Source organism: Pseudopodoces humilis, chromosome 7 (genome assembly GCF_049639895.1).
Source record: "Pseudopodoces humilis isolate 2021_Gansu_Grassland_sample_001 chromosome 7, ASM4963989v1, whole genome shotgun sequence".
In the NCBI taxonomy this organism is placed as follows: domain Eukaryota; kingdom Metazoa; phylum Chordata; class Aves; order Passeriformes; family Paridae; genus Pseudopodoces; species Pseudopodoces humilis.
The window spans coordinates 54,670,837-54,686,729 of NC_142206.1; the positions used below are offsets into that span (position 1 = coordinate 54,670,837).

General features: G+C 43.9%; 1 protein-coding gene across 1 annotated transcript; it reads left to right on the forward strand.

Moving 5' to 3' along the window:
* The first annotated feature begins 11,084 nt into the window (after window positions 1-11,084).
* Window positions 11,085-13,227, forward strand: SIVA1 (SIVA1 apoptosis inducing factor). Its single transcript, XM_088057961.1, has 4 exons — window positions 11,085-11,389; window positions 11,506-11,681; window positions 12,345-12,502; window positions 12,989-13,227. Exons 1-4 carry the CDS (start codon window positions 11,272-11,274, stop codon window positions 13,044-13,046), a joined length of 510 nt encoding a protein of 169 aa, XP_087914087.1. The 5' UTR covers window positions 11,085-11,271; the 3' UTR covers window positions 13,047-13,227.
* Window positions 13,228-15,893: the final 2,666 nt, after the last annotated feature.

Below are 15,893 nucleotides of genomic sequence, written 5' to 3' on the forward strand. Positions count from 1 at the left end.
TTATTTTTTAACAAAATAAACTTCATACAAAAACCTGGTTTAATATTTCATGAATATTAGGAAATAAGTTACAGCATTAGTGAATGAAGGTATGTTTTCTTTCACTCTACAAATTTTCAGTGTTTAGCCTTTTTCACAAATTACACAAACTTTGTCTCCCTTTCCCATTTACAAACTGAGCAGGGATCTACCTTTGCCACTGGGATTTGTGGTTTAGTCATCTTTAGTTAGCTCACCTGAGTAACCAATGGTTTTATGAAGGAAAAATACATTTTCTAAGTGCTGCAGGAATTCTTGCAACAACAGTTGGTTCAGAACAACTGCTGTGAACTCTGTGAAGCTCTTTATCAGCAACACTGGGAGAAAGCAAAGGTACTGGCTCAGATAAACGATTATCACCTCTAAAACTGACTGGGCTTCAGACAAATGCTGTTAGGGCTTCCAGCAGCCTCCATAGAAACCATACTTTTTCTCATCTGTTTTAGAAGGAGCCAGAAACAGCAGGTAAGTCCCTCACACACCACTCAGGGCAATGCCTGAGACCTGTATGAGAATTGATATGCTAATTAATTAGTATTTCTTCATATCCTTTGCATCAGTTTTACAAATATACATATATGTGTGAGAATATATATATATATATATATATATAATTTCACATAGAATGGTCTTTGGTAGCTGAAGTACCTGAGGTAGTTGTGGATGCTAGCTCTGGAGCAGGCTGCAGGGAGCCTGCCAAAACTGCAGGCCGCATAGCTTTCTCAAGTCCAGCCTGAGAAAGTAGCCTGGGAAGGTTTAGGGAGGAATCAAAATAATTCTTAGAGACAGAAAACAGCCTTGCCAGGTGCTGTTTGTCTGTCCCTTGTTTTCTTTGTAGGAGAAAGTCAGGGGGTGGTGTGCGCCACTGACCAATGATGGTGATGTAGTGGTTTACTAACCAATAAGAGTTTCCTTTCTCTACTTTCCACGAACCAGTCTATAAAACAAGCCTGAAGAAATAAACTACGAGATATTCTCCTGATTGACTCCCTTGAGAGTCTGTGTCGTTCTTCACAGCCATTCCTAATAGAGCGACAGGTACTGTCATCTAAATCCATGTAAGGCTGGCAATGCCCAAGTCAAAAAACCAAACAACCCCCAAAAAACCACATACACACAAAAGAAACCCAAGAAAAACAAGCAAACAAAAAAAAAAACCCAAGCTGGAGAGCTGTGTCTGATGACTGCAATGGAGGGGAAAAATAGACATTCCTGCCCCTAACCTCTGACAGTAATACTTTACATGGGGTCAAGCCCTAGCCCACTCATTATTCCCTGTGGAAGTGGCTTTGCCTCCTGTACAGTAACACATCATGTCCATCAGAGAGCTGGTTTAAAGGGTCAGATGTTGGCAAAAAGGATGAGCTCACATCACCCTTTTAACTGGGCATCAGGCAGAAAGGAAATCCAGCTCCAGCCATGTTGCTTCTAGAAGTGCCTGTTCGTGGCAGTCCATCAGGGGTGTACCCTGGTGGTTTGTTGCTCACTAATGAGGGTGTTAGTGCTTGCTTTGTCTCTTTATTAGATCCAGATTGCCAGTGACAAAGAGGGTGCCCGAAGCATGGAGCCTGCTCAGCTGCCACGGTGCTACATGGATCCACAGCATAAGAGAAGTGGGATTGTACAGCCTGCTTCAGGGAGGTAGGGAACTGGGTCCTTCCCAAATCATTGGTCCATCACAAAGGAGCTTTGATAATGGGCGTGTTTTACAGAATGATTGCAAGATTTTGCCATTTAATCTTAGATACTCACAGGAAATTAGTTGTTCTAAAATACTTCATGTGTTATTGATATCTGTAGATTTCTGGTGCAGACACTGTTCATTAAATACTTGCCCATCATCTATGACATGGTAAGAAAAATAAAATAGAGGTCTTTTGTAAGCACATACACTTTATAGCTTTCATTAATGTAAAAAATTTTGGCCAACAGCTGCATTTTTCAGTGGTTGAAAACAGTACAAATTTGAACACTGTCCAAATAAATGTGTTTGGCAGGAAAATATCTTTGTCAGGAAAAAAAACCCCAAACACTTGTGTATTTTAATGTTTTCACAGTCTCAAGATAATGCACCCTTCTGTGACAGGCATTATCTTTCAGGAGCTGAGCATAGGCACCAGAGTTTACATTGCAGGGCTGTAAATAGTGCCTCAGACAGCAGTGTTGGGTTTCAGGTGATACCTTTACAGTGCCTAAGGAGTGGCAGAGCACTTCAGACAGTTTAGGTGGCTGCTGAAATCCTTAAAATACCCTGGGCTGAGTCACTGGAGACAAGCTTTCTTAAGGACTGCAGAATAAGAGTGTCTTAAGGACAGTCAACTAGACGTGTCCTTCCAGCAGAGGTGGCAGTGTCCATTTTTCCCTACAGAAGACAAAGCTTTTCCTGCTAACTAGGCCTAATTCTTGAAAAGTGACGAAATAGTGTTTGCTACTGAGGTTTGTGAGCCTGGCTGGGCTGTAAATGGAAAAGATCCCAAGCAAGTGGTGCTGGAGTCAGCTTTTGGTGAGTCTGACAAAATGACAAGCCTGGAAATACAGTGTATTATCAGACATATAAAGACGTGATTCATGGTGTTCTTTGCTACTGAAGAGGAAACTCACTGTGTCAAACCTATAGTAATTAAAGTTGTGTTTCCATTGAGATTCTGAAAATAGTGCAGCCCTCTACCATGAATGGAAACCTGCCCTTTGAGCTCTAAATTCCAGAGTGGTGGAAAAATGGCAAAGACTTTTATGAACTGGGGGGCTAGGCCATGGAAAGCTCCTGAAGCTCAGTTAGAGGGCCAGAGTTGTTCATGTTTCAGTACAGGCTGGGAAGCACCTGCTTAAGGAGCAGCTCTGCCAGGAATGACCTGAGGTTTAAATGAGATGTCAGGATAAGCATGAGCCAACAGTGCACTTGCATCTTGAATAAAGCAGATGGTCTGCTGGGCTATTCTGAGGGGGATAATGGCCAGGAGAGGGAGGGAAGGTGTTTCCCATTACTCATGTTGATGAGTAGTGCTTGTCATGCTACATGTCCACTGGTGTCCATTGTAAAGGCATGTTTTGCATCCTTAGTAAGTGGGTGAAGAAGAAAGGGAGAATTGCCAAGATGATGTGATATTCTAGTTTCAAGACTCTGCCTTGCTACAGATAAGACTCCTTTGCTCCCAGGGCACAGTCACGTGTATGTCAGTACCACAGTCACAGATTTGCTGCTCAGTTACTACCCCATAGCATTGAAAACAGTTCAGATTTTGTATTCCAATCTTATGCTTCATTCCTCCCAGACATTGAGGCTGTGCCCTTGTGGTGACCTTGGCAATGACTCTTATCACTGTTTCATGCTTTTGTTGGAAGCTGGGTTCTTTCAGAGTTCAGGAATGTAGTTTGTAGCTGTACCAATGGGGCCTCAGTCATGTCTGTCTGAGATAAAATATAGCTTGAAGACATTTACTGAGTAAGTTCACAAAAGGTTTGCCTTGTCATTCTGAAACAGCATTAGGTTTCTATCTATAGCTTTAAAGGAGATTATTGGAAAAGGGGACTAAGACATCAAACCCATTCCTTGAGTATTTGGTCCACTGATTTTTAGTACTGTATGTTCTGCAGAAAAAATAACATGCCTTCAGTGATGTCTGCTTGGGTATATTTGGTACTGGAATAAGTAACATCTCCAACTTTGCCAAAAGAACTGAAGCTGGAATAAAATTTCAGGAAACTCATGTGCTGGGTGCTGGACCTGGCCTGAAGAACAACCTGTACCTGGAACAAACTGGGTGGGGACTGTGAATTTTGAAAAGCTAGGAGGAATGTCAGGCTGATCTTCTTCATTTTTCAATCAGTTATTCAATGCAGGTATCACAGTTTTATATTTTAAACAGTTCCAGTGGTGATACATATGTATATTTAAGTAGCCCTTCCTACAGCTTAGGTAGTGATAATAGATCAGTATCAGAAGCAGAGGCAACTCTGAACACCTTCACAAACCATCTGGGGATCTTCTAAATCTTGCAGGTAGGAAAGATAAAAAAAGGACAGGATTGTGTCACACCAGTATCTTCTCTGAAATCCTCGTGCAGAAAAAAAATATTAATGCATATTAGAAGCATATATGCATATATATTAAGGCATTTAAGAAGCTATTGAGCATAAATACATAGAATAAATTATAGCAGGTTCTAATATACATGGAAAAGAAGTCAAGTGAAAGAAATATAAGAAGCTAGCTAGTTAAGGCATTACAAATAGGATAAGGCATTTTGTCTATTAGAGATTGATTTGCCCCACACTATGTAATTAAAATACTAAAGCTGGTACTGATGAAAGTCTGAGCCCTATGCAAAATGCATTCATGATTTCCATGCAGAGGAAATATGCCAGCAGCACAAAAAAGTCTCGTTCTATTAATTGGCACCCCGGATGGTAGGCCTAGGATTGAACATTACTTTTATAGCTTATACCACACCACTCATGCAAACTGCTCAGCAGAGAGCAAAGAGAATGAGTGCCTTCAAGACTTCCCTGCATAAATGGATTTCATCTGCAAAGGCTGTGCTCAGGAAATTTCCACATTAGCACTTGTGATGGTCCCTGTAGATGTGGCATATTATCCTGGCAACATTCAGGGAATCGCCTCGACTCTGTGCAGCTTCTGTTCCCTGCACAGAGATCTCTGTGCAGGGCTGACAACACAGCCACGCATATTTCAAATAAACACACTTTGTGGGCTGCTGGGGATGGTTTGTTAGATGTGGTGAGTGCAGAGCTGGGTTCTTGGCCAGCCTGCACCGACACAGCCCCTTTGAGCTGAGCAGATGTACCCTGAGTTATTCCAGCTGAACAGCTGTTCTGGGGAATGGAGAGGAGAGCATGCGAGGAGCAACATATAAAGCTGTCTCAAAGCAAAGATTCATTTCCACAACAAAATAATAAGTGCAGGGCTGGATGCAGCTGCAGCGTGGAGGGAAGAAGGTTTTGCCCATCCCTTCCCAAGCCATGTGTGGGAAAGGATGTTTGTACTGTGCAGGGATAGTGAAAGGAGAGTTCTACCTCTCAGAATCTCTCCCATGTAAATCCACACTGAATAATGGATAGCACTACTTGGACACAGATTTAAAGAATTCTTAGGACAACCACCTAGCATTAAATGAAAAACATTGTTGCCTACAGAGAAAGAAGACAGAACACTTGGCGCTATGTTAGGTCAGCAATAGCAGTTCTCACTGTCAGAGTTTATATTCCTTTTTTCATGACAGATTAAAATAATCTGGAAAGAAGCAAACTGAAAGGAGTGCACAGAAATGAAACACACTATGGAAGGGCCAGGAACAACAACAGCCATGAAAAGAAATGGAGAAAGCAGCCCTTTCATAAACCCCTCTCAGCAGAACAATAACGTCTTTATAACAGCAAAAATAATTTATAGTTTTGAGGGTGCCCTCTAGTGAGTGGGACCTTAGGGTGCTCTGATCTGCTGAGCAGCACTGGTGCATCTCAGGGCTGGAAGGAACAAAACACACTCTGAAACTCAACCATGCTGTGCTAATTTAAGAGCAAGCACTGTCTGGAGTTCCAAGACAAGATGGCAGAGCCTTCTCTTAACAGCAGCATATCTCAAGAGCCAGCCCTTAATCCCACAGATCTCCAGCTTATCAAATATTTTTTTGGATGCATGAACCTCATCAAGAGCTCGTCAAAATGAGGGCATGAACTCTGTGCTAGCAAGTTCTCAGGAGACAACATGCTCTTGTGAAGAGATAATGTCTGAACCAGGTGTAGCCCTCTGATCCCAGCTGTAAACATGTCTGTTAAGGCTGATGTACTAAGAAAAGGACTACACAGAAGAAAGAAAACAGCCCCTTGCCCTTCCAGTAAAAGCACTTTTATGCAAGGAGGGGTTTTTTAATCTTCAGATCCATATTGCAGAGCAGAGAAAGGACAGTGCAGTGAGCACACGGGGTGTGGTGCTTTACTCTAGGCCCAACAGGGGATGTGTGCCCACCCTGATAGTCCATCCCACATAACACAGACTGCATGCTGGTACTTGGCCAACTATATCAGCTACTATCCTAGAATTTCCACTTAAAAGAATTTCCAGATTATTTTTTTAACCGTTTTAGCATGAAAACATTAAAGAAGAACCAGCAAGTTGGCCAAAAGCCATTCATTTTATACCAATTCAACTAAGGAAACTCCCTATTTAAAGAGGTGTAGGAGGTAGAGTTCCACCTCTATGTGATGTGCTTTGATATCTTTCTAAATGGCCTAGTAATGAAGGAATAGAAAAAATTGAGAAGTTTTACTACATGCGCATGGAGAGGAGGGTTTTGGTATAAGTGAAGCTGGGGGAATAGATAGAGTGTTTTATCTATTTAGGCCTGGATCACTATTTATCTGTCACCTATTTCTGAAATGGAACATTTTGACTTTTTACAGTAAGTTTCTTGGAAAACATGGCATAGAGGGAAAGAAGTAAGGCTGATAAATATTTATATTCACAAAGCCAAATCAGCTATCCTATATATTTTCCCTGAGCCTGCCTAAAACAGAAGACAGAATTTTCTTCAATCAAAAAAAGAATTTTCTTTTTGCTGAGCTTTTAAGTTTGTTTTATTTTAAGAAAACTTTCAGTATTGAATTGCAATGTCTGTGACTAAACACTGATTTTTATGTGGCTCTTTTTTTCTAATTACATTTTGGTGAAGTTGGAAGCATTGAGTGATGGGTAAACATTTATTATGATTGTCTCACAGATGGATCAGATGAATCAGAAACAAAAAAAAAAAAATCTTTAAATCTGTAATTGCTTACTGGAGTATAAAAATCTAAATCTGTATGTTTTGTGGGCAGAGTCTAGAGTAGTTCAGGTCAGAATGTGATTTACTTAATTAAACTGGTCTCAGTGCAAAAGGAATGTGAAGACAACTGTTACAAAGGCATAACTGTGATCCCAAGGACAGTATATTTATAGAACTGAGGAAGCTTCTGCCCATTCAGTGTATTTCTAAGTACTCTGAAGAAGGGACACAAGCAGTGATGCATCAGAGAGGTGTCTGTGCAGAGCTCTTGGGGTACCCAGGGCTCCCTCCCTTCCCACATGGTTTTCCATGCCATGAACTTGGATATGGCACAGGACACACTGCAAAGGAGTGCTTCAGTATAAACAAAATATTTCAGCTTGAATAAAAAGTGGAGAGGGATGACAGACATCTTCATAGTCATGGATGTTATTCAGAGAATCAATAGGGAATGGTTATTCATTGTTTTCCATAAAATCAGACATAGGGGACACCCAGAGTTGTTCTGTGTCTGCCCTGAATTTCTTGAAGCACAGGTAGAAATAGAATACAGGAAAGACAGGTTTAACAACAGTCCATTTTGTGCATTAGACTTGCTTACTGGAAATGGAAACTGTTGAAAATACATGAAATGCCATTTTTCTTTGTGCTGTAAGTGACCAAACTATCAACCAGGAAATTTGTCTGTAATATTCACATAGGCACAGGAGAAGCAAAGTAGCACGAAAAAGACTAATCTTTATTCTCTGGGTTTTGGGTTGTTTTTTGGTTGGTTGGGTTTTTTTTAATTTATTTTTTTTTTGGAGGGGGTGGTGGTCACAAAAAGGTTTTCAAGGATAAACCAAAATCATGGTATTTCACAGTTACCTTCACTGATTTGGAATGTGTTAGGGCTGATTTTTCACATTCAGAATCTCATTAACTAAGCTGGAAAATCACCAGCACTAATTTTCAGGAACACTCCATGCCAACAAGCTTTGCCAAGCTAGGTCTCACCCTTTCTGCTACTTCTAAATCACCAGTGGATCTTCCTCGAGGCTCGCTGCTCTGGAACTAATAAAACACTCAGCACCATTCTGCTGGGTAGCAATTCAGAAGACAAGCAGGTGAACCAATTCCCTCCCTGCAGGGTGCTCAGGCCTGCTGGTACAGAGCAGACAGAATTACTTTGCCTTCATAGTTTGCAAAGAGAACAGAGCTGGTCAGTAGCAGATGTTGGTGAAGGTGAGTCAAAAAGCAATTAAGAGATGTCACCACCTGAGGCTGACTCAGAGAGCTGCAACAGAAGATTCCTGCAGTGGGGTAGTGGTGGCAATGTGTCAAATGTAATCAGCCCTCAGCAAAAGCTGGACTTGATGATCCTTGTGATTCCCTTCCAACTCAGAATATCCTGTGATTCTGCAAAAGTGCCCTTAAATTTACTCTTCAATGACAGCACCAGCAACACCGTTGCAGCATGAGCTGCTCCATTTCAAATCTACTTCATATTTGAGATCAGTGTTTCAGAGCACTCCTTCCCCACAAGTGGAATAGTGCTTTTAGTTCTTTCTTTGTATTTCATCCAGTTCTCAGGCAGCCGAGTTGCATCCCATGCCACATTAATGAAACATGTGATCCATTGTCCTCTATCCTGACAGGGCCCTTTCCAACTGGAATTACATTCTGATTAACCAATATTCCCCAGAGAACTTCAGGAACATCAGAGTTTCCAGCTAGTGAATATTTAAAAAGTAGTTTCCTTAGCAGAAAGAGAAGGCCACGAATTTTCAATACGCAGTTGGAAAAGTCTGCTGAACACCCTTAAGCATGCATTTGCAGAAGCATGCATTTGCAGAAAAAGCTAAAGTATAAATCCTTACAGATAAAGAAAGAGTGGCAGGAGCAAGATTTTGGAGCTCAGAAGGGATTTTTTGGGAATTGCTGTGAATTACAGCCATGGCTTTTGCTCCACAGACCAGAAGGCTGGGCTGATCAGCTCTACAGAAAAATTTAAAAAATCACATTAACCTGTATGAAACCAGAGTGGATGTATCTGCAAACTATCAGCAGTTCAGCAAATCACTCTCATAATTTTGGTGTTTGGACAATGCTCTTGGGCATTGGTGTGATTTTCTGGGCAGAGCCAGGATGCCGAGCTTGATGATCCTTGCAGGCCCCTTCTGACTCAGGATAGCCTGTGATTCTACAGCCATAGCTAGGCACTGTGCTCAGTACTACTGGTCTTGGGGTTTCAGTAGTTTTGGAAGAACTCGAGACTAGAGTTAGTCCATTAAGTATTGTGGCCCATTTTCAGCACACTGATCTATGTTATATGTCTCACATAATTGTGCTTTCATATAAATTATTGCTGTTCTAGTATTGTGCTAATATTGAAAATGTACATTGAAGTTTTTGAGTTTCTGAATGAAAGAAAGCCTTTTAAAAAATACTGATTCTGTCACTACTTTTTGAGGAGATTGTTATTGTTTGGTTTTTGGTGTTTAGAGGTTTTGTTTGTTTCTTTATTTTTTTTTTTCAGGAAGAAATGTAAATCTTAACCTGATAACTTGTTTTTGACCAGAACAAAACAAAGAAACCAGGAACAAGTCTTTCACCCTTAGCAGACTGTAAGTTCATTCATGGAAAAATTGCTCCTGTACTTGGTTGTGATTCTGTCCCCACTACATACAGGAGAAGATTTGAATTCAGAGACCTCTGGAAGAAATAAAACTGTCTGGAAGAAATAAAACTGTCTTGAGAGATTACCTTCAAGTGACACAAAGTATAGCACCTAAACTCCAACACCAGTTTTAAACTTGTTTGCCCTGAGGAAAACAATGTATTTTCAAAATATACATAGTACCCAGATTGGCTGCCACTTGGAATGGCATCTGAGACTTTTAACCCATGAAACCACATCTGGGGTGCTATAGAGCCCACCTGTAAATAGCAAATTAGTTGCTATTTAATTACAAAGTAATCCCCCCTTCACAGCAGAAGGTCTTGCAGAACTCCAGTTTCAGCTGAAACTGGATGTCACTCCCCAAAAACTCATTGTGCCCACAAGAGGTGAGCCCACTCCTAATGTTGGCTGGTGCTGAGGAGCCCACCAGAGCCCCCTGGTGAGACAGATTCTCCAGCCTCCTTGGTGATCTTTCAAAAAGGAAATTCTCAAGGCTGTACACACTTTTGTTGGTTCCACAGCATTCAGACAGCCCAGACCTGGGCAGGGAGTTTAGGCTGCACAAAGAGCTCTGTGAGCCCAGCATAATGTGGGGGCCTGCCAAGAAGGAAAAAGAGGGCTCATAAACAAGTTGGATGCAAGACTGGAAAGGATACTAAGTAAGTTTACAGATAAAATTGGGAGGAGCTGTTGATTCCCCGAATGGCAGAGGCCTTGCAGACAGACCTCGACAAATCAGAGGGCTGGGCGATCACCAACTGTATGAAGTTTGAAAAGTTTTTGAAAAAGTGCTGGTTTCTGCACCTGGAATGGGGCAACCCTGAATGTAGAGACTGACTGGGGAACTAGGAAAGGGACCTGGGGGTCTTGGTTGATGGGAAGGTGAATATCAGTCAGCCGTGCCCTGGCAGCCAGGAGGGATAATCCTGCCCTGGGGGCATCAGGCCCAGCATCGCCTGCCGGGCAAAGGAGGGGATTGTCCTGCTCTGCTCTGAGCTGGGGCGGCCTCACCTCGAGTGTTGTGTGCCACAAAATAAAAAATTATTAAAGCTATGAGAGAACTTCCCAAGGAGGGCCACGAGGAGGGGAAGGGTCTGGTGGGGAAGCTGTATGAGGAGTAGCGGAGGGCACTTGGTCTGCTCAGCCTGGAGAAGACTGAGGGGAGAGCTCAGTGCTCTCTTGTGAAGTGATCTCTTCTCTCTGGAGACCAGCCACAGGACGTGAGGCAATGGGCGGAAACTGTATCAGGGGAGGTTTAGCAAAAGGTTCTTCACCCAGAGGGTGGTCGGGCACTGAACAGACTCCTCAGGGAAGCGGTCACAGCCCCAACCCCGACAGAGTTCAAGGAGCGTTTGGACATTGCTCTCAGGCACATAGTGCGAGTCTTGGGGCGTCCTGTGCAGGGCTAAGAGTTGGACTCGATGATCCTCCTGGGTCCTTTCCAGCTCAGCATATTCCACGACTCAGAGTTTATCGACAAACGCGAGTCCCAGAGCAGGTTTCGCTTCACCGCGCGGGGTTCGCGCCGCCGCTCCGGGCGCACGGAGGTGACGCCTGAGGGGCGGTGGCAGCGGGCGGGGCGGCGGGGCCGGGCCGGCGCCTCTGCCAACCCCGCCGGGCGCTCGGGACGCGGCGGAAAGAGAAATTTTCCGCTGCGGACGAAGCTTTCCCTTCCCTGTGGGAAGAATGGAGCAGCCGCGGTTCCCGAGCGGCCGGGCCGGGATGTGAGGGAGGCGGCGGCGCGGCCGTGACGCGGCGCGGGGCGGGGCGGGCGCGGTCGGTCCGGCCATGCCGAAGCGCTCCTGCCCCTTCGGGGACGCGGCCCCCCTCCAGCTGAAGACCCGCGTGGGGCTGCGGGAGCTGAGCCGCGGCGTGCGGGGCGAGGAGTACCGGCGGGAGGTCTTCGGTGAGCGGGGCGTGGAGGGGGGAGCGCCGGGCCGGCCGGGCCGCCGCGGGGATGTGCCGGGCCGCCGCGGGGATGGGGAGCCCACCCCTAACTCTGCTCTCCTCTCCCGCCGGCAGAGAGGACCCGGCGGCTGCTCTTCAGGGGTGCCCAGGCGTACATGGAGGGCGCGGCGGCCGCCGCCCGTCCGGCGGAGCCGGGGCCGGCCGGGAAGGCGCTGGGCGAGGGGCCCCGCTGGAGCGGGCAGCTCCTCATCGGCCACGACGGGAAACTGCGGCGGCGGCCCGCGGACAGGGGGGGGGGCCCGGGCCGTGTCATAGAACCGCACAATAACCTGGGCTGGAACGGAGCCATCGAAGTGCAACTCCTGTCCTGCCCAGGACACTCCCGATGTTCCCACCGTGAGCCTGAGAAAGTTGTCGGAATCATTCTTAAACTCTGGCAGGGTTGGAGCTGTGACCGTTTCTCTGGGGAGCCTGTTGCAGTGCAGACCACCCTCTGGGTGAAGAACCTTTTCCTAATATCCCGCCCAAACCTCCCCTGACACAACTTGAGGCCATTCCCTCTATTCCTGTCCCTTGGTCACTGCAGAGACCAATGCTGTCCATTGGCTTCCCCTCCCAAGGAGGGCTGTACTATGATGGATAATTTTGTGCTGTGTAGTTCTTCTTTATTGACATTCCTTAAAGGGAGCGTTAGATTCCATCTGACGGATTTCGAAACAGCCGCGTGTATGTTCTGCTTTAGCATCTCTTAGCGTCTTGCCTCTGAGCAGAGAAAGAACCAAGAAAGTGCCAAGCGGCGCTCCCTGTCCCTTTGCCTGCCCGAGCTTCCTGCGAAGTGCTGCCACCTGTAGCTGTGCGCGGACGCGCCGCGCTCTGCATCTCCTGGGACTTCCAGCTGCTTTCTCTGCCTTGCTGTAAGGCTCAACCATTCTTATCGGTGTCTTTGCCAAGCAGTTCCGCCGCTGGGAGCATCCAGAGCCTGCTCGTCGTGTGTGAGAGCGGCCGATGTGAAGGACGCGTGTGCGCAGTGTGACCGCTTCGTCTGCCAGAACTGCAGCAGGCTCTGCAGCTGCTGTAACACGGTTACCTGCTCTTTGTGCTCCACTGTTGAGTAAGTGCCTTTCGAGTTTGGAAGCTTATTTTAATTACACATGCCCTAATAGCTGGGTAAAGCAGTTATCTAGCTCATACACATAAAAGAGTTAAACTCTTCCCAAGCTTTAGCAGCAGTAAAACTGTCTGAAACTTGTGAACCAAGATGCCTGTGTGAAGCACTAATCAACTGTAGTGCAAGTCTAGTTCAGCTTCTTATTTAAATGCTGTAGGAGGCAAAAAATTATTTTGCTTTCCCTCCAGCAATATAGCATGCTGGCCGGTGCTGAATGCATGTACTTCCAAGGAATAATCTTAATTTTTTACCTCATTGTTAGCAGTTCTGTGGTATAAAGAAATACTGAGTGGGCTGTGTGGGAGTCCTATGGTTGCAGTTGATAATGGAATAGTATGCCATTATTATGTTCCAGAAACAGTAGGCACACTGACTTTTTTTTTTGTTTGTTTCTTCTGTTTTGTTTGTGTTGTTTTTTTTTTTCCCTAGTTATGGTGATGTGGGAGAGCAAGTTCTCTGCAGCGGTTGTTCAGTATTTCAAGTCTGAAACTTGATGAAATAACCCTTGTGGCTAAAACGTCCATGAATTTCATGAAGTCTTCTCCTTACAGCTGGTCAATTAATCCTTTCAGCATGTGAATTAGTTTTGGAATTTCTATGTTTTATATCTTTATATTGTACTTTTAAATATTTTAGCTAAATAAACATTTATATTTTAAAGCTTTTTAGATTATTTTGAGTCGGCTTTCTCCTTTTCCCTAGTTGTGATATGCCTGTCTGGAAGGGACCACTCTGTGCTCTTACCTGTTCTTCCTGATGTGACACAGGATTCAGAATATTCTCTCCTTGCATTGGTCATGTTAGGACACTTTTGTGGGATCAGAATATAAATTAAATGTTTGTGCTTCTGTGCTTTCAGGTGAGTGTGAATCCATTCTGGACACACAACATTTTCTTTTGTGAGCTAACTAGGAAAATCAGCCAGGCCTGAAGGCTTTTCCAAATAAGAGAATTTGCTGATTCTGGTTACATTTTTTTTTAACTAGCACAAACATCTTGTGCTTTCTGACAGCTTGAATGGTTTTAATCTGCCTATGGTAACTTTGACAGAAAGAGCAATAGCACACCAGGCTTGGAGCAGAAGAGTTTTTCTCATGAGTAAATTTTCCAGTACCTTCACTGAAAGGTCTTTCTTGGAAAGCAATTTGTCTGTGTGAGTTGATCACCTACATTGTAAACTTCATATTGTCCTGAATATCCACTCAGAAACAGCTCATGAAGTGGTCTGAAAAATGGTCAGCACTCAGGGGTACCTCTCCATAAACCAGCTCATTCCCCATTTTCTTTTCAAATCACTGCAGAAGCTTAGTATTGTTTGTGCTGCAAGAGTGAAGTAAAGTACTACTGGACAGCCCCTCAAAGTAGTTTTCTTGTACTGGTTTTGCTGTGTTTCATAAAAAAAAGACTTCATCTGGCAAACCATCTATGCCTAGAAGAAAACTACAGGGTCTTTACCTCAGTAAAATGCTGATTTGAGTGGCTGATTTCAGACTGTAGGATAAAAGGAATAGATTTGACACACACAAGAAAAGAAATCTTTGTGGCACGGCTAATGGTCTGTTTTTCAAATTCTTTGCCCTGAATTCCTGAAGCAAAACCTGCCACTCATGCTTCTCAATCTTCTCAACTGTAATTAGTATGTTTTGGGTGGAGTAACCTTGTTTTACCTGTTTCCCTCCACTTCAGCCATTTCTGTTTGAAGAGGTGGAAAGGCCATTGCAGTGCAATTTGAGAGCCTGACTTTTCCCTCATGGGGACACCTTTATATGACATTCTCTTGAAGGCATTCTGGGTATTTGCCCATCAGAATGCTGCAGCTACCCAAAGTGAATGGTAAATGCTTTAGCAAAGAATGGGGGTTAATGTTGTTGGAGAGCAGCTCTTCACAGCTGCCTGGCATGGCTTTGGGTGTATCAGCCACAGTGAGGTGCAGGATGACATCCGCTCTTGCCTGTGTACCACTTTCTGTAACTACACAGACACACTTTAAAAGCATTTGTGCCCTTTAGGGTTTCCTGAGGGGTGTTACTTCACTCTCAACCATCTGTGCCAGCTTAGACTGACCATCTGTGCCAGCCTAGACATGCTGATGGATTGGGTTAGTTTTCCTGTTCTGCATGTTTTGGAAAAAATTAAAATGGGAGATTTTACTGGTTCTTACTCCAGTCTTCTTTTTGAGTAACTGTGAAATGTGTCTTATTTTCATTCCCCTAACAAACAAACAAAAAAATCTCAAGTCAGGTGACTTAGTTGTGAAAGAGTTAGTTGGAATGTGCAGAAATTTCACAGCATTATCTATCTTTTCAAAGCTCTAATAGATGAAATTAGGATGGTGGCAGTTCTCTGGTGTGCAATTCCCAGCTGGTACCACAGGGCAGATAAAAATGTTGCTCCTGTGGCAGTCATTGTAAATCACAAAGCTGAGTTTTATGGATAGGAAGAACCTATGGTTTACTACATTTAGATGTTAGTTTTAGGAAAGAGTTTTAAAACTTGGCTTTGTTTCATTTGAAGCTTTAAGCAGTGAACTAAAGCATTTTTCAGTTAAGCATATTTTTCAAAATGAAACCTTTAAGTATGTGTCTGCTGTTTTACTCTCTCTCCTGAGGATGAGAGACTGAAAATAATGTTTTGCTTCTAGGCTCTGGGAGAGATGAGACGTTGTTGTTTACAAATGATTTGTGTTTCAAACTAGTGATAGAAATGTTTTTTTGGCTCATTTAGTCACTGCTGTATTTCACAGAAAGCTGTCCTCTGTAAACAATGACATGGATTTCATGGCTTAATGTTCTTATTTGTTATCCTGTAGCTGCTTGAAAGCTGGTTGTGCATTGGGATAGATACTTAATGCAGCATGGAGAGCTGGGAGAGGAAAAGCAGGAGGGGTGGAAGAAGGGAGGAGAAGGGCAGGAGGAGCACAGAACAGCATGGCCAACTCTTGCATAGGGGTGGTGCTTCATACATGTAAGAAACGGAGTTTAGTGGTTACCACATCTGCTTCTCTGGCTTCAGAAGGTGAGAAAACTGCCTGTGTCTACCAAAAGACTCAAAACATTATTTAGGAAAGTTCTTTTTCCTAGTCCTGCAGTTCTCAGATAAACAGTGTGAGGTAAGACTGGAGAATGTTTGTAAATCTTTATAATGTCTACAGAAAAAAAGAACCTGTGTGAAGGAAAAAATCTTTGGGTGAGAGATACAAAGATTTTTCTCTTTGCCTAATTAACCCCTCCTCCCAAGAGCTTGTCTGTTGCCACTTATTGTTGAGCTGTAATAGAGTTACAATGCAACACGTAGGGTACCCATAGGACTGTAAAGAAACACCAGAGAAATTGTC